Source organism: Schistocerca piceifrons, chromosome 5 (assembly GCF_021461385.2).
Source record: "Schistocerca piceifrons isolate TAMUIC-IGC-003096 chromosome 5, iqSchPice1.1, whole genome shotgun sequence".
Lineage (NCBI taxonomy): Eukaryota > Metazoa > Arthropoda > Insecta > Orthoptera > Acrididae > Schistocerca > Schistocerca piceifrons.
The window spans coordinates 250362540-250381203 of record NC_060142.1 but is presented as its reverse complement, the minus strand read 5'-3'; the positions used below and the strand labels follow the sequence as shown (position 1 = coordinate 250381203).

At 39.6% G+C, this 18664-nt stretch overlaps 2 protein-coding genes across 2 annotated transcripts in view; one reads left to right on the top strand and one right to left on the bottom strand.

Annotated features, from left to right (window-relative positions):
* The window catches only part of LOC124797904 (adenosylhomocysteinase), a 37850-nt gene extending 37157 nt beyond the window's left edge, over positions 1 to 693 (top strand). Inside the window, exon 8 of the mRNA XM_047261023.1 lies at positions 82 to 693. Within this exon, the coding sequence (XP_047116979.1) occupies positions 82 to 213 (132 nt within the window). The 3' untranslated portion in view covers positions 214 to 693. The remainder of the gene's footprint in view (positions 1 to 81) is intronic.
* Positions 694 to 1216: 523 nt separating this feature from the next.
* The window catches only part of LOC124797903 (eukaryotic translation initiation factor 2-alpha kinase 1-like), a 153263-nt gene continuing 135815 nt past the window's right edge, over positions 1217 to 18664 (bottom strand). Inside the window, exons 10-12 of the mRNA XM_047261022.1 lie at positions 16798 to 16995; positions 16157 to 16294; positions 1217 to 1723 (exon numbers count right to left, since the gene is read on the bottom strand). Coding sequence (XP_047116978.1) covers positions 1463 to 1723; positions 16157 to 16294; positions 16798 to 16995 — 597 coding nt within the window. The 3' untranslated portion in view covers positions 1217 to 1462. The remainder of the gene's footprint in view (positions 1724 to 16156; positions 16295 to 16797; positions 16996 to 18664) is intronic.

Below are 18664 nucleotides of genomic sequence, written 5' to 3'. Positions count from 1 at the left end.
AAAACATTAAGAGAATCACTTTTAGCGTTATAGTTCTACTTCCATTATTCATACATTCTTTAACACTAAACTTTCTCACAGCTGGATGAAGAAGTCGCAGCTCTACACTTGGAACACTTAGGAGTGAAGCTTACTAAATTAACACCAGAGCAGTCTAAATATCTTGGTGTTCCAACTGATGGGCCTTTTAAACCAGACCATTACAGGTATTAAACATCAAATGGAATTGGTCTGTTCTGAAATATGACAGTTGTCAGATGCCTTGGCTGATTCAGAACACACTGTGGTGTGGTACTTGAATTTCCCTGTTGCATTTTGTCAGTGGAATGCATGTATTTATAATTTCTCTTTTGTGTGTGATATGAATGCCCTTGGCAAGCCATAACTTGTCTGTTTATTTGTAAGAAATATGTAACAACTGGCCACATGCCAGTGAGTCTTCCCCCTCCCCTCCCATTACACTTCTTATTTCTAAAAGGAGAATAATTTATCCCTACATGCATTCCATTGAGTCCCATTTATGTACTTATAGAACACTTCCTGAAGTGTTAACTACTGGATGGAACCTGATTGTACTGCAGTTTGCTCACATTATGTTATACATCCACTTGTGTGATACTTTTTACTGGCATTTGAAGCTTTCTTGTAAAAAGAATTTTATTCAACAAATACAAAAATACATTTTATAATAAAGTCATGTTACTTCACTTATCCTTATCTTTCCAACAAGCCCTAACCTATTGCTTCTGAAGTAACATTAATCCTTAAATACTGATAATGTGTAAGAGATCACATGTCTTGTCATTCATTTAAAGATACACACATCTTGTACAAATAGAATTTAAGTAATGTGGCAAAAATGAATCTCCAAAAGTGAAACCACCAAGTATGGTGGACAAGTTAAGTAGAAATAAAACTACAATAATAGCCACAAAACAAAAATAGTGCAGAAGTGCCTTCAAGCACTTACTGAAACATGAAACAAATTTAAGTAGTTTGAATTTAAATTCCTGTCTGCCATGATTTGGGGTTATCTAACTTGCCACATGTGGAGATGGTAGAGCAACATGTGTAACATTAACGTAATGCTTGAAAGATTTGTCAGTTTCTGAATCTTCTCTTCTGTCATAAGCTTCATCCACTGCCACCCAGAAAGCACTCTTTTTTTTTTTTTTTTTTTTTTTTTTTTTTTTTTTTTTTTTTTTTTTTTAAAAAAATCATGTTATTAACATTTGGTACAATAAATAGGTAGTGACAATGACACATAATAAAGGAACACTATGATGAAATTAATCAAAGTTTTTTAAATTGGCACATGGTCTGCATGGCTCCACTTTCCCTCACATCTTTTCTATCTAATTAGAGTATTTGATACCAAATAGCTAGATACTGGGCATTGTCTTATATTCATCTGGCAATGAGTAGAAGTTGAGCACATTTGTAAAGTCTAGGAAGATTTACACTAAATTTTTGATGACATATCTAAAGTCTCATATCTCTCCAATTTAAGTTTCAGTTCCAGTATTTCTTGCGCATACTGTCTCTTTTCATGCTTCAGTTCTTCAATTTCTTTATCACGTTGGCTTATTTCACTTAACAGATGTTTTATTACTGAGCTCTCATTAGTATTGTGGCATGATAAGTAATCCAGCTGAGCCAACAGTTCTTTTGATGTAGGTCTTCTGTCCAAAGAACATGAAGTCAAGCGTATCATCATCTCAACCTGTAAGTGAATTAGTGGTTAAATGCAGATATTAGTGTTGTTGATATGATGCATTAATCTTCATAAGATGATGATGAAAGTTATCAGCAGTTAAAATACATTACTACACTAACTAGAGGAGGGTTTAAGTTGCTTAAATTTTTGTTAGCTGAATTCCAAGAGTTAGAGGTTAAAATTAGATGCTCCCCTCCCTCTGTGCAGGGTTAGTAAGAGTTGATTACGTAAGGCACTGATAACGGACTTAGACTCTGCAGGCACCAGCAGGCGGGCAATATAGCGTACGCGCGCTCTAGTCGTACTAAGAGCGCATGTCTGCTGGTGCGGCGGCCTAGCGCTGAGCCAAGCTGGTTGCGTAACTGCCCGGCTAGGCGCCCAGCAGGCAGTGCGGCACTATGCTTTGTTAATTTTTTTAAATTGTTGCATCCTTGAGCCCCCGATTACCAGAAGTACATCTAGCGGTTTTAGGCTGATGCCCCCGGTTACAGGAATCAAGGAAAACTCTTTATTAATAATTATAATACAAAGTAATATCGCCAGTTATAGTTACATTCTCAACAAGTACACCAAGTCCTTTCATCCACACATGTATTTTCTCATCATTAGAAACTTTTCTACATGAGCGGGTATACAGAGTAAAAGGCATATTACTATAAACAAAACTAGGTCTACTTTGCGTCTTCGGTTTGATTCCACAGTGCCAGGTCTTGTAGGCGACGACATCTCAGTCGGAAAGAAATTCAAGTCCAGGTAGATATGCGTTCTCACAGCGGACAATTGTAAGTGTAAAACCCCACTGCCCGCTGCCCCAGTTGCGACATCAAGTGAAAAATTTACTCGAATCCACGGAAAAATATTGGTCCATTCAGAATATTTTTCACTTGATGTCACAACTGGAGCAGTGGGCAGTAGGTGGTTTACACTCGCAATTGTCCGCTGTGAGAACACACCTCTACCTGGACTTGACTCTTTTTCCAACCGAGATGTTGTCGCCTACAACAAGACCTGGCACTGTATTTGTCTGTCTGTCTCTGAGCATCTGACCACTGCCATGTTCTGCCAAGTGACAAATTCTGAAGCTAGGCAGGTAGTCAGGACCTCCAAAATGAATATGCGCAAGATAATGACTACATTAAACTCCAGTGAAGCACTGACCAGCTTCCCTCGCACCATACCAGTCCACCTCTGTAAATGGATGTAATATGGCTGAAATTTTATAAGTGCACAGTTCCTGTGAGCTAACCACCCGTGCATGCAGCCTGATTACTGTGTGGGCTCCCACTTTTGGCCAGAACCCCAAGTGGATCCAAGGTGTCGGCAACAGGAGACGACAAATGTTTGACATTGTGGCCAACCAGTGAGCATATTGTCACGTGTTATAATCGGCTCTGGCCACTGTAAGATGTAGTGCCGCCCCCCCCCCCCCTCCCCCAATTACAACTGAGGTCCAGCGTAAGTTTCTTACCAGCAACTTTTTGTATCCACACCAAACTACCCATTGGCTTGTAGTACACCTTGAAGTTTAGGTTTATTTAATATCATACATAAGCATATGAATTAGACAGGCCAAGTTCTTATTCCCTGTGGAGCGTACCACTGTCTTACTGTTAGGTGGTTACTAAAACATGCCCAGACCTTTGCATCAGTTCTGAGGTACTCATCACATAGCTTGGTGACCATTCCCACTAACTCTGCAAGAAATTGTTTTAAGTAGTCTGACATGCCTGCCTCTAGTCAGGCAGAAAGATCACCACCAGGTGGGAGACGGCAAAGGTAATGTTGCCATCACACTACAAAAGTTGCTGTCATAGTGTACATATGCAAATAATATCCTATGGGACTTCTAGAGTTGTGTGTTGAGGAGATCTGTACCTTCTGAATATGGAATGGAGCAAGCATTCCAACACTGCTACAGGATCATCCTCTTCCGCTGGCCGATCTTAATGCTCTCCAGTCCTCACACACATGACCAATGGGAACTTAACCTTACCTGACCGATACACATACATTCATGGAAGTCACCATGATGCATGCATGCTTAGCAAAGCAAGCCAAGATCTTGTTCCCTGTGACACAGCATAACAGCATCATGCTGCTAGTTCACCACTGAAGCATATCCACAGCTTTAAGTTAGTTCTCTGAGGTGCTCACAAGATACACTGAAGCGCCACATATTCAAACAGAGATATACATAAACAGGCAGAATATGGTGCTGTGGTCAGCAAAACCTATATGACAAGTGTGTTGCAGTTGTTAGATTGGTTACTACTGCTACAATGGCAGGTCATCAAGATTTAAGCAAGTTTGAACATGGTGTTATAGCTGGTCACGAGCGAGGGGTCACAACATCTCTGAGGTAATGATGAAGTGGGGGATTTTCAAGAGTGTACCATGAATATCAGGAATCCAGAAAAACATCAGATATCTGACATCACTGCAGCTGGAAAAAGATCCTTCAAGAAAGTGACTGACAGCAAGTGAAGAGACTCGTTCAATGTGACAGAAGTGTAACTCTCCTGCAAATTACTTAAGATTTCAATGCTGGGCCACCAAGTGTCTGTGTGCGAACCATTCAACAAAACATTACTGATATGGGCTTGTGGCGCCAAAGGCCCACTCGTGTATCCTTGATGACTGCAAAACGCGGAGCTTTATGCTTCGCCTGGGCCCGGCAACACCGACACTGGACTGTTGATGACTGGAAACATGTAGCTTGGTCGGACGAGTATTCCTCAAATTATATGGAGCATGTGGACGTGTACGGGTATGGAGACAACCCCATGGATCCTGATGTCAGCAAGGGACTGTTAAGCTGGTCAGGGTGTATACGACCTGGGAATTTTTTTATTGTTTTAGTTTTCAGTTAAATTTTTGTAACTTTAACTGGTAAGAACCAGTACTGTAACAAAGGATATTTCTGTATCTCGCTATTACAGAATAATACTGGACCTATAAAACATGAACAAGAGAAAAAATGAAAATAAAACAAGTTGCAAAAGAAATGTGCCATATACAACAACAAAACACAGTTCTTATACAAGTGCCTGCCAACAGCAAATTGTGTCAAAGGCTTTAGAAAGACTATGCAACGCTTCATAACAACAAATTGCCTCTGGTGAGCGTGACGTCACAACTGCTTACATTAGATTCATTTGAGCCGTTGTGAGCGAGCTCGAGTGCTGTAGAGTTGCGTATGAGTAGTAACTTCTCCCACTTCTGGCTACCCAAGTGTGGCAGTTAGCTGTATAATCAATAGCAGCAAGATGCTGCCAGATACACGTGTGGTCAACAGGCCTGGATCTAGGGGGCGGTGGGCAAATCGGGGTACCTGCCCCAGGCGGCAGTTTCACAGGAAGGGGGCACCAAATTCATATTCTCGAGGAAAAAGACCTTGTTTCACAAAGCGCCTAGCATCCAGTGCACATTGGTCTATCAATTATTCATATGATTTTGAAATGCATCCCTATTCGTTTTTGAACAAATTCTATGTTGATTTCTGAATGTGTACATATTGTACGTGATGTCTCTCCAGGGGAATCCCTGTGGCATCTAGAAATGAGCTAAGGGGAATAAAGCCGAACGGGTGAATGCCAATGCGGTTGACTTTTGTGAATTATTAGCATTGTTATAATTACTGGCGAAATCCATGGATTCAGACTACCAGAGTAGAAATAAACAACTAACAGCAGGACAAGGAAAAAAAATTCCCGGATTTCCCGGTTAAAAATACACTTTCTCCAAGGTGAAAACCTACTTTTCCCCTGTTGACTGACAGTATAACTTATCAGTCCTTTCAATGGTTATGGTTTTATACACGGGCATAGAATTTCCTGGCGCCTTAGAAAACGAAACACAGGGGGGGAAAAAAAAAACACGTTTTGGATAGATCTTTGATGAGCAGCAACATGTATGCTGCATATTTTCGTATTTCGGAAGTATAAATTCGAATTCCAGATTGCGAGGCGCTTTTGTAAGCCAGGCATAGCTCATGTCGTGTGATCTCGCCAGCCGATGACAGCGGGTATTCAGAGCTTAGGACGTGATGTTGTCAGCCAATAGCAACATCACTGTTAAGAAGCGCAAACACACAAACAGAGAAAGCTAATGGTTTAAATTAATATACATAGTGTTGTTGGGTGAAAAGCAAAGCTTTCACATATAATATTGGTCTATAAGATTAATATGCTGCAAGAGAAGCTAAGCTTCCACATATAATGTTGGTCTTTTATGCTCGTATTACAGTATAAGATATATCGCTCAAATGTGCTAGTAAAATTTTTAATAATGACATAAATGTCTGATCTGAGCTCAAAATTCATCTAAATGGCTTTTCATCAAAGAGTTGATTTTTAAATGAGTCAAACGCTCTGTAATTAAAAAAAATCATTGTACGTTCTTGCACATAGTTCAACTTGCATAAAAGGAAATTTACTTTGATAGCAACGCTTTTCAAACCACCATTCGGAATATTTTCCCACGACCTATGAGAAACAGGTTCGTTTCTGCAGTTGCCAGAGAGCACCAGATGGTGGGCGTCGCTGCACTTGCGCAGCTATGATGTCGTAGGGAGCCCGTATGTTCATATGTGTAAAATATTAAAAGATCTTCCATTATGTTATAAAAGAAACAAGGCATCAGAGGATGCTCGAAGAGCAACGGAATTTCATGAACCAAACTAAAATGTGCACATTCATATGTCCAGATTCCCAGTGAAGTAGGCCACGACCTGATATTAAGCTTTTCAATGTAGTTTTCGGGATGTAAATTTTCTTGGAGTACCAGTGCTAAGTTACCTCATGTTTGGTTCTTTATTATGGCATAATGCCATACGTGCTAGAAGTTGAAAAAGTGCACTTGAAATGCAGCGAACAGTGTGTGGAATTAAATACTTCGTTTCAAATACATTGTCTGCCGCGGTGGAAAAGATTAATAAAAGATAATTTCTTTAGCAAACCGACAAAAATAACTCCACTGTTCTGCAAGGCGATTAATGCTTGGCCGTCAGAAAAGTGGAAATAAAATAAAATCTTTGTTTTCATTTGACGTGAGAGCAGTAAATGAAGAGGAAACAGTAAAATCACTAAACGTAAACACGGGTCATGTTGAGACTACCCGCTTCCCCACTGTAGCTCAGACTGCTCTGTGCATCAGCCCCGGATCTTCGATATTTCCAAACCGGGGCAATACCCCGCCACTCCCGCGAGCGTTTGAGATAGGACATAAAAAATGAAAAAAATCGAATTTTCAAAACTATATTCATTTTGTAGCGCACATCTTTTTGAAGAGTCTAATGCATAAAACACATGTGTTCGAGGAAATGTAAGACATGTTATTTGGTCGTAAGTCTGCCAAAGTGAAGTGCCACACCTATTCACTCAGCATTCTCCTATCACATGTCACTGTATTTTGCTCTGTGGAATTGAAACGTGAATATTTTGGACATGGAAATTAAAATGTCCTGTAGTGCCTCTCATGCTTAGTCAGCCGGTTTGACATCCTGTCCGCCCCGGCCCCTTTTTTAAACTCTCTTCAGAAAATTTGCACCCTTTATTACCTATCAGCTAACAACTTGCTGCTTTGTGTGACCTAAAATTAAATATAGGATACATAAAATCATTAAAGACATTAGACAAGCAAGACAATACACATTTCTTTAATCCTTAACTCCTAGAATTTTCTTCTCTCTAATCTTGCTACAGCTTTACATGGCGTGCTGTGCTTTCTGCGAGTCTGTTACCTCATCAAAGTTCGTCAGACATTTTGCTACATGAAAAATAGAAATACTGAAAAAGTTGTTAATACAAATAGGACCCAAGATTGGTGTGATTTCTCGATCTGATTACGCCTGTTTTGTCACTTTCTCCTAGATAAAACAAAATAGGCCTTCTAATACTGCACAAATGACAGAATATAATTCACAAAGTACCAATATCAAATGCCTATGAGGCCTACTACAAGCAAAAAGCTTTACTTTAGGAAATACTTTCACACTTCATTCATACGCTCCAGTTTCTCAAGCATGAGATCGAAAAGTAGTAGTACGAAATTTATGTACAAACTCGGAATCGTCATATTGTTCCATAATTTGTGTGATGTCGCGGTTTTTCTCCTCTCTCAACTAACAAAGAGTCTTGTTATCACTAATTCTGTAACTATTCCTGTCAATTTCAAAGCTTATTCGCTGGTTAACTTCACTAATTCTTCCAGAATTAGCAGTTTAATTATCCCGCAATTATTCTCTGGTTAGGCGCTGGTAAGTGTTCATACAACGCATTTTCCATGCTACTTCCAGAATAGAACTTAAAGCGGCTGCTGGCGGGGGACTGTACAACTGGCCCTTACTAGTATAGCGATCTCGTCAAAAATTTTTTGTCAAAATATCATTTTCTTGGATACACCGAGAAGGTAATACGTAATTGCCGGCCACAGTGACCAAGCGGTTCTAGGCGTTTCAGTCTGGAACCGCGCGACCGCTACGGTTGCAGGTTCGAATCCTGCCTCGGACATGGATGTGTGTGATGTTCTCAGGTTAGTTAGGTTTAAGTAGTTCTAAGTTCTAGGGGACTGATGACCTCAGATGTTAAGTCCCATAGTGGTCAGAGCCATTTTAATATGTAATCTTTCTTACCTGTAATTAGTTTATTTCCACTCCGGTAGTCTGAGTCTGTGGATTTCGCTAGTAATTATAACAACGCTCATCATTCGCAAACCCAATGAACCACACAGACAGCGGTTCACACTCATCCGTTCGGCATTACTCCGCTCAGCTCATATAGCCCCTTTTGTCTGTAGGAAAGTTAGGTCTTCTAGATGCAACGAGGATTCCCCTGACAGAGACATCATGTACACTATGCACGCATTCAGAAATCAACTTAGAATGTGTTCAAAAACCGACAGGGATGCGTTTCAAAGTCATACGAATAATCGATAGACTAATGTGCGCTGTATGCTAAGTGCTTTGTGAACAAGGTTTTTCCCCTCAAGAATATCAATATGCCCCCCCCCCCCCATGCGCATGCATTAATCTGGCAGCTTGGGCACTCCAGTAAAATTTTTCCCAGTAGCATCTAGCTGCTTGCTCCGACTGCTTACACAGGCAATAGCCACATTTCTGTAGCGAGAAGTGGGAGAAGCTACTACTCAACTGCGCATACGCATGATCCCACTCTTAACTGCTAAAACGAACCTAATGTAAACAGTTGTGATGTCATGCTCCTCGGAGGTAATTTGTTGTTACGAAGCATTGCATAGTCTTTCTTAAGCCTTTGACATATTTTGCTGTTGGCAGACGCTTGTATGAGCACTGTGTTTTTTTGTTGTATATGGCGCATTTCCTTTGCAGTTTTAAGTTTTATTTTCGTTTCTTCTCTCGTTCATGTTTTATTGCTGCAGTATTACTCTGCAGTAGCGGAATACAGTAATATCCTTTGTTAGAGTATCTGTTCTTACCAGTCAAAATTACAACAATTTAACTGAAAACAAAAACAATGAAACATTTCCAGGTTTTTCCCGGGTCGTATACACCCTGAACAGGAATAACAGGTGAGAAATATTACTTATTCTCGGTGTATCCAAGAAAGTGAAATTTTGACAGAAAATGTTTGGCCAGACTGCTACATTACTAAGGACCAGTTGTACAGGCCCAGCTAACAGTCGCTAAATTTCTATTCTGGGAGTAGCACGGATAACGCTAACTGGAGAATAAATGCAGCATAACTAATCGATGACTGTGGCAGGGTTAGTGTAGTTAACCGGAGAATAAGTTTTGGCACTGTCAGGAATAGTTACAGAATTAGTGATGAGAAGATCGTTTGTTAGAAAGAGGATGGAGAAGAAACAGGGACACCACACAAATTATGGATGAATATGACAATTCCAAATTTATATAAAACTTTCGTAATACCACTTTTCGATCTCATGCTTCAGAAGCTAGAGCGTGTGAATGAAATGTGAAACTATTTCCTAATATAAAACTTTTTGCTTGTAGTAGACCTAATAGGCATTTGATATAGGTACTTTCCAAAACAGTCTTGTTTATGTGGTATGTGTTAAAATTGCTGCAATACTAGGCAGGCCTGTTTCATTTTATCTAGCAGACAGTGAGAAAATGCACATAATCAGATCGAGAAACCACACCAGTCTTTGATACTATTTGTTTTAACAGCTTTTTCAGTATTAGACAACGACATTTTGTTTTTTCATGTAGACGATCTTTACTGGGGTAATAGATTTCTTTCCCAGAAAGGAAAGCTATGCCATGTAAAGCTGTAGTAAGATTAGAGAGAAAAAAATGCTAGGACTTAAAGATTGAAGAAATGTGTACTGTCTTGCTTGTCTCTTGTCTTTGCTGGTTAATTTTATGTCAGACAAAACAGCAAGTTATTAGCTAATAGGCAATAAAGAGTGCAAATTTTCTGAAGAGTTCTTGTTCTCCTGGTTACAAATAATCCCATCCAGTATTAACTGCAGTTTTGATTTTTTAAAGAAAAAAGAGGGGCAGGATGTCAAACCGTCCAAACGGGAGCACGAGAGGCACCGCAGGACATTCTAATTTCCACTGTCCTGGATATAGTTTGATGCCATCCATTACAAAATATACACATTTCAATTCCACAGAGCGAAATACAGTGATGTGCGATAAAAGAAAGCTGTGTGAAGAGGCGTGGCACTCCACTTTGGCAGACTTACGATCAAATAACATGTCTTAGACTTACTCAAACACATCTTAGACTTACTCGAACACATATGTTTTATGTATGAAACTCCTCAGAAAGATGTGCACTACAAAATGCACTTATTTTTGAAAAATTCAATATTTTTTTTTAAATTTTTGACATCCATCTCAAACGCTTGAGGGAGAGGGAGGGGCCACTATCTAGTATTGCACCGGTTTGGAAATGTCATAGACTTGGGGCTGATGCACAGAGCAGTGCAAGTTAGAGTGGGGAAGTGGGTAGTCTCCACGTGATCCATGTTTACATTTAGAGATTTTGCTGTTTCCTCTTCATTTACTGCTCTCACGTCAAATGAAAACAAAAAGGATTTCTGTGGCCGGGAGCTATCACATGAATTAAAATATTCACATAATTGCAGAATGCTAAAATATGTTATTAGTTTCAGATTTTATTTTATTTCCATCTTTTTGACAATCAAGTATTAATCGCCTTGTAGAACAATGAAATTATTTTTGTCGATTTGCTAAAAAAATTTGGCTCTTATTAAACTTTCCGGCTGCAGTCAATTTATTCGAAACGAAGTGTTTAATTCTGCACTATTGGCTAGTTTCAACTGTTTCCTGTGCACGTTTTCATCTAGCACCTACAGCATTATGCCATAATAAAGAGCCAAACATGAGATAATACAGTACTGGTACTTCAAGAAAATTTACATCAGAATCTGGACTTACGAATGTGCACTTTAAGCCGAATTTTACTACGATCCACGAAATTCCGATGCTCTTGGGCATCCTCTAAAGTCTTGTTTCTTTTATGTAAGATCTTTTAATGTTTTACACTTACAGACATACGGGCTTCCTGCATCATCATAGCTGCGCTAGCACGGTGACACCTGTTACCTGGCGGCACTCTCTGGCAAAACTTAAATCACAGAGCGTTTGACTTTTATTTAAAAATCAACATTTTGAGGATGACCATTTAGAATAATTTTGATCACAGAAGATAACACATCTATGTCGTAGTCAAAAATTTTGCTGGAACATTTGTGCGATGTATCTTAAAGTGTAAGACACGCAAAAAAGTTCAATATTATATATGAAAGCTTAGCTTCTCTTGCAGCTTATTAGTCTTAGAGACCACTATTTCACGTTAAACTTTTCTTTGCTTCTAGCAACACTATGTACATTAATTTTTCCTATTTGTGTGTTCGTGCTACTTCACAGTGATGCTGATATCGGCTGACTGCATCACGAGTCCTATGCTCTGAATAGCCACTGTCATAAGCTGGCAAGATCACGTGACATGAGCTATGACTGGCTTGCAAATGCGCATTGCAATCTTGATTTCAATGCTTCGGAAAGTAACATGTGGTGTTTGGTGGAATTCGAATTTATACGAAAGTATGCAGTGTACATATTGCTGCACATCAGACATCTTTCCAAAATGTGTTTTTTTCCCCCCTGAGTTTCCTTTTCTAAAGTGCCGGGAAATTCTATGCTGGTGTATTAAACCATAACCATTCAACGAATTGATAAGTTTTACAGTTCCGAGGAAAAGTATACTGTCACTTAAAATGGGAAAAGTTTATTTTTAACTGGGATATCCGGGAATTTTTTTTCCCTCGCCTGCGTAGACAGCCTGCTGGTGGAGGAGCTATAATGGTGTGGGGTGTGTGTAGTTAGAGCGATATGGGACCCCTGATACGTCTAGATACAACTCTGACAGGTGACACATACATAAGCATCCTGTCTGATCACCTGCATCCATTCATGTCCATTGTGCATTCTGACGGACTTGGGCAATTCCAGGACAATGAGACATCCACACTTCTAGAATTGCTACAGAATGGCTCCAGGAACACTCTTCTGAGTTTAAACACTTCTGCTGGTCACCAAACTACCCAGACATGAACATTATTGAGCATATCTGGGATGCTGAGCAACATGCTGTTCAGAAGAGATCTCCACCCCTCGTACTCTTACAGTTTTATGGACAGTCCTGCAGGATTCATGGTGTCATTCCCTCCAGCATTACCTGAGACGTTAGTAGCGTCCATGCCACGTTATGTTGCGGCACTTTTGCATGCTCACGGGGTCTGTACATGATATTAGGCAGTTGTACCAGTTTCTTTAGCTTTTCGGTGTGTATTCGAGACCATATCCTCAAACTCTGTAAGAAATCCATTGTAAGAAGCCTTAATTACATTAATAACAATATTATAACACTTAAATCATTTCAGCCCTATCAGTCTCTGCTTCCCACTGCCTTCTGAGGTGTCCTATGACATATTCATTTCTGTGCTCTATCTGTACGTATGTAAGTTCGCAACAGAATAACAGATATATAGATATGTTTAAATGATGGAATTTTGTGGCATCTTTAGAATTATCACCTGATTCCATTTGCGTAGTTAAACTCTTTAGATGCAGTTGGTATTATCATGTTGAGATGCAGAGGAAACTCCCTACCACACCCTCTTCTGACTTAGTGGTAAGAGGGCACAGTGGACAGCCCATCAAAAACTGAATGTGGTTCAAGCATGAAAACAGGAAGAAGGGGAGGGGGGGGGGGGGGGCAGCAAAATAGCAACCGTGAACAGCAACAGTGTCTCAGTAAAGCTGTCACGGTGTTGGAACGTTGGGCATGCAAGCCATTTTTGAAGCTCCCACATGCTATTAATTTTTATTTTTTTAATTTTTTTTATTTTTATTGTTATCCGTATCATATTTGTGTCTGTGTCGTGGTGTAATGTCTGTTTGCAACAGAAAGGTCTAAGGAAGGGACCTATAATCAAAGTTGATTCTGCATAACTACGCTATTAGCAGCCGAAAGGAAGTGGTTTTCGAATGGGAACCACAAACATTTGATGACAAGGCAACAAGTCAACCGAATCAAAAAACACATCTGGTCTGTCATACACAGCATTAGTGACAGTATGTGTGTCATATGATAGGAATCTCTTATCGATGCACATAATTTCTATGTCTGGTGAGAGATATACCTCCTTGCTCAATTTAGGTGTTCGTATGAATGTGCATGTGATCACTCGCAAGGAAATGATGAAAACATAATAGTTTGTCATATAAGCTGCAACAAATGAATGCAACAGTTTCACTGTGCTCTGTCAAAACATGTTTTTGAAGCTGCTTCCATTTTGGACGTTTTGACTCTGGAATTCCTTTGTTATAAAATAGTTCACCCCTGTTTATTTGTTGTTTTCATTTCTGTGAGGCGTCTATGTGGTATCTTGCCTGCTCTCACTACTCATCACATTTACTTGTGATGGTGATATATTCTTATCACCTGACTCATACTCTATAACCAGTGTGTAGCAAGACAACTTCCAAGAGTACAGAAAGAGGACAAAGATTTCAGTGACTGGAAGGACAGTTCATAATGCTGTGGAAAAAAAAATAACAATAATAATAAATATGCACCAGGGTATTTTGAACACGCCTTTGCCACTTTGTAGTCCAGCACCGTGACCACTCAACCACGATGCTGTTGCTCTTTCACTTTGCTCAACGTTGCACTTATGAAGCTTGGACCATTCACTGTTTCTATCCTGCCTTTTTTCGCATTTCAGTAAACCTCCTTCCTGTTTTCATGCATGATCTGTGTTCAGGTTTTGACAGGCTTTCCACTGAGTCACCTTACCAATAAACCTGAGGAGTATGATAGGGAGTCTACCTTGTAAAACTAGTCATGTTGAAGATGAAAGCGGTAATGTTTCACTTGCACCAGTCATCTGTAATAGAAGCTTTAATTGATAAATACCTGGAGTTATGATATGGCTGCCATAGCAGAATAGGTTTTCTATCACATTTGAAATAAAAGACAAGCATTTACTGAATACCTGTGTAAAGAGGGACATCTGACAAGTTAAATAATCGAAAAAGGGGTTTGTCTTCAGAATATATTTTTTTTAATCTATCAGTGTAGAGTTAAGGGCAAGAAAAAGGGGAAAAAAAAGTATGATGCACATATGTGTGTATGTCGATAACCAAAGCTGAGCTACCAAGTGAGATGGCACTGACAGTGATTGAAAAGTTATCATAGGATTGAGCTCAAATCACTTTTCCTTCACAAGCAATGTGGGAGTCATCAACTGCTAGTGCATGCAAATATCTGCTGTTCAGACCTCTTCTATAATGTGAATGGTTGCCTTTCCTCTTATCATTGTTTAATTACTTTAGTTTAGTCTTAATGTGCACTGAGGAGAAACCATGAAGGGAATTCAAAAAGTAAGTTAAATAACTTATTGAATGGACCACAACACTTAAGCGACACAGATACATAACACTATTTTTCGACATAGTTACCAAGTCTTTATAAAGAACAGTCAAAATGTTCTATCAATTCCTCAACAATACGAACACGCTCCTTGGTCATGGAGCCTTTCAAGAACCGCACTGTGAACATCCTCATCATTGTAAAATCTAAAAGTGCTGCAAATCAGTTCCTCGACTGCCTGGATATTGTAGTCTGTGATAGACGTTGATGAAATCCATTCCCAATCATCATCACCCCCCCCCCCCCCCCCAAAAGTGCCCCCTTGCTGTCCCAAAAAACAACTGTTATTAGTTTAGTTTCCACACAGAAAATGATTTGCAGCACTTTAAGTGCTTCGGTGGTAAGCTAGTGTGGCCCCACTTCAGTGATAGATTTTTTGCCACAGCATTGATGTATGCAACCCGTGATCCAAGAATTTGTCCCCTCCTACATCGTACTAATAAGAAATGTTAACATTGCTCCCAATCTCTATGTATTGCTGGATTCAGTCTTTGTCCACAAAATTTGTGATAAATAAGATAATCAGTCACATTTTCATAAATTGTCCACTATATCTGAGGGAAACTGACCAATAATTCTGTAATCGTGACCAGACCCTTTTATCTGAGTCTGCCATCAACTTTTGTTACAAGTTAATTTACCACAACAGTTAGTCATCTACTTCTTTCTTTACCCATGATGTTAGTCCAGTCTTCCCAAAAGAACCTTCACTATAAATGGAAACATTCCTTTTCTGAGAAGTCATCAGTAGTGAACATGATGGACCAGAAACTGCTTCATACTTCATTCCAGTTACAAGTAAATGGACAGTACAATGATCTCTAAAGGGCTACTACGCACAACATTGTTCAACTGCTAAGGTATCTGTAGCCATAGCCATACAGAAAAATAGCAATCTGAAATCTTGCAAATTCTCCCAATTCAAAACAAAGAAGCCAAGCACTAAAGAAAAAGTTTGCACACTCTAAGAAATTCTTAAAGGGCAAATATCAACATCAAATTGAGCATACATTTCTCCAGCTGTTACATATATCTAGAAACAGAGACTGGTAATAACTGCAGTTAGTACATTTAATGTGTTTTAAGTCTCAGTTCCTACAGAACTCAACTTTGTTACCTGCTGATAGCTCCAAGTCCACTCACTATTATTTCCACACGAAAATCACAGAATACAGGTTACATAACTTTTTATTCACAAATACCTAGAAATGTCAGTCATAATCTTTTGTGTGAGTGAGGACTGCATAATGCTACGTACAGATAGTATCATTGTTACTCAACTGCTTGGGACTATTTACCTGCCTACAGTTTTTATAGGCTTAATTAACAGTGGAGAGAAAGTTCAGTGAAAAACAGAACAACTGGAAACTGGTATTATAGTTATATTTATATTATCTAACATGAAACAGTTATGCACAAATTAACTGCAAACACACACTTCAAGTGTACCTTCCTAGTAATGACTTACCAGTTCTGGTGCTGCTGCACACAACTCCTGTGACACAGCACCATCTTTTAGATCTTTTATAAGAATGCTCTTCTCCATGTCTGTATAACACGGCTGAAGCAGTTCAAACAGTACAATTCCCAAACTATATAAGTCACTCTGCAATAAATCACAAAATATTACAATGACATGTGATAACATTTAAAAAGCACAATTACCTGTACAATCAAACAATGGAAAACCCAGGATGGAATGCAGCAATACTGTAAAAAGGAAAGTTGCTACTCACGATATAGCGGCAATGCTGAGTTGCAGATAGGCACAATATCTGCGACTCAGAATCTCCGCTATATGATGAGTAGCAACTTTCCTTTTCACAGTATTCTTACAAGTAACTGTACAACTTAGATATATAATACAATGGTTATGGCTAAAGAGGGAATACAACAGAAGCTTCACTTCCATGGCAAAGTAAAAGCAGTGACACTTGGCAGCATTTTACTGATATCTGAAAGTTAGCTTTGAAATGCTTTCACTATTATGAAAAATAGCTGCACATGACTCAAACTACCTTTGCCTGACTGTTTGTTTTGATCAGAAATGACCAACATTTGTTTAGATCATAATGAATCAGATGTTGAGAAGGTTCTTTTTAAGCTTACCTTTTGATTACAAACACCTTCAAGCTGTTCAGGAGCAGCATATGTTTTTGTTCCAATTTCCATATTCCTGTGGTCACCATACAACGTTGGCTGTGATAATAATGCAACATCCTTGTGTGAATGTTGCAGAAAACATGCAAGGCCAAAGTCACCCACTTGGACTTGACTCAGCTCACTATTTACAAAAATATTGCTTGGCTAGAAAAAAAATTAGAAAAGAGAGACAATTAAGTTTGTTTTTATACACATGCAAACTTACTTACTCATTTATTTATTCATACATTATGTTCTGTTAAGCTCATAATTAAGAAAATCCTTTAGAAATGTGTAAAGAGTCAAGTTACATATTAACTGATAGAAGCAAACATTGCAAGCTACTTCAGTAAGGCATACTAACAAACAATTACAACTAAATTGTAGAGCACATAAAATCTTTACTATTGTAGTAATAGTCTTCTATCAAATTTTGATATAATTTCTGAAAATATTTTTACTGTTTACCTCTCTCAAGTTTGAAGGGACTTTTTCTAGGGTTTTTGGTCCTGCACATGATGGCTTTGATATTTATTTCATGCAAAGAGATAGAGGGGCTGGCCAGTACTTACCTCAGCTCAGTACAGCCGATAGATACACATAAAACAGAACTGAAAATTTACATTCCTAGCTTTCGGAACTTTGTTCCTTCATCAGGGAGGAGAGAGGGGAAAAAAGGGAAGAAGGGAAAGTGGATTCAGTTACTCACAACCCAGGTTATGAAGCAACAGGGAAAGGTAAACAGGGAGGGTAGCAAGGATGGAGGCATGGTTGTCAGAGGGAAGCCAAAGATATTCTACTGTAAGTACTGTGCCAGCTTCAAACCAAAGAGGATGCATACAGAAGTAAAGAGGTATATAGTATAAAGATAAACACAACTATGTAGGATGAAAAGATGCGTGAATGGCTAAAGAGGAAAGGGAAAGAGGAGAAGACTGAAGAGTGAATGGGAGTGAGGTTGTTTAACGTAGGTTCAGTCCAGGGGGATGGCGGGATGAAAGGATGTGTTGGAGTGCAAGTTCCCATCTCCGCAGTTCAGAGGGACTGGTGTTGGGTGGGAGAAGCCAAATGGCACATACGGTGTAGCAGGTTCCTAGGTCCCTAGAATTATGCTGGAGGGCATGCTTCGCTACTGGGTATTGGGCATCTCCTAGGCGGACAGTTCGTCTGTGTCCGTTCATGCGCTCAGCCAGTTTGGTTGTTGTCATGCCGATGTAAAAGGCTGTGCAGTGCAGGCATGTCAGTTGATAAATGACATGTGTAGTTTCACACGTAGCCCTGCCTTGAATTGTGTATGTTTTACCAGTAGCGGGGCTGGAGTAGGTGGTTGTGGGCGGATGCATGGGGCAGGTTTTGCAGCGGGGTCGGTTACAGGGGTAGGAACCGCTGGGTAGAGAAGGTAGTCTGGGAATATTGTAGGGTTTAACAAGGATGTTACGGAGGTTAGGGGGGGCGACGAAAGGCCACCCGAAGATCTTCCAAAAACCTCGTTCCTTATCACACTTACCAACTTCATCCTCACCCATAATTACTTCACTTTTGAAGGCCAGACCTACAAACAAATTAGGGGAACGGCCATGGGAACCAGGATGGCTCCCTCCTATGCCAACCTCTTCATGGGCCGCATGGAGGAGGCTTTCCTGAAGACCCAACAGCTGCTTCCCCTGGCCTGGTATAGGTTTATAGATGACATCTTTGTGGTCTGGACTCATGGTGAAGAAACACTCCTTAATTTCCTCCATAACCTCAACTCCTTTTCGAATCTGAATTTCACCTGGTCCTTCTCCAAAACCCAAGCCACCTTCCTGAATGTTGACCTTCATCTTGTTGAAGC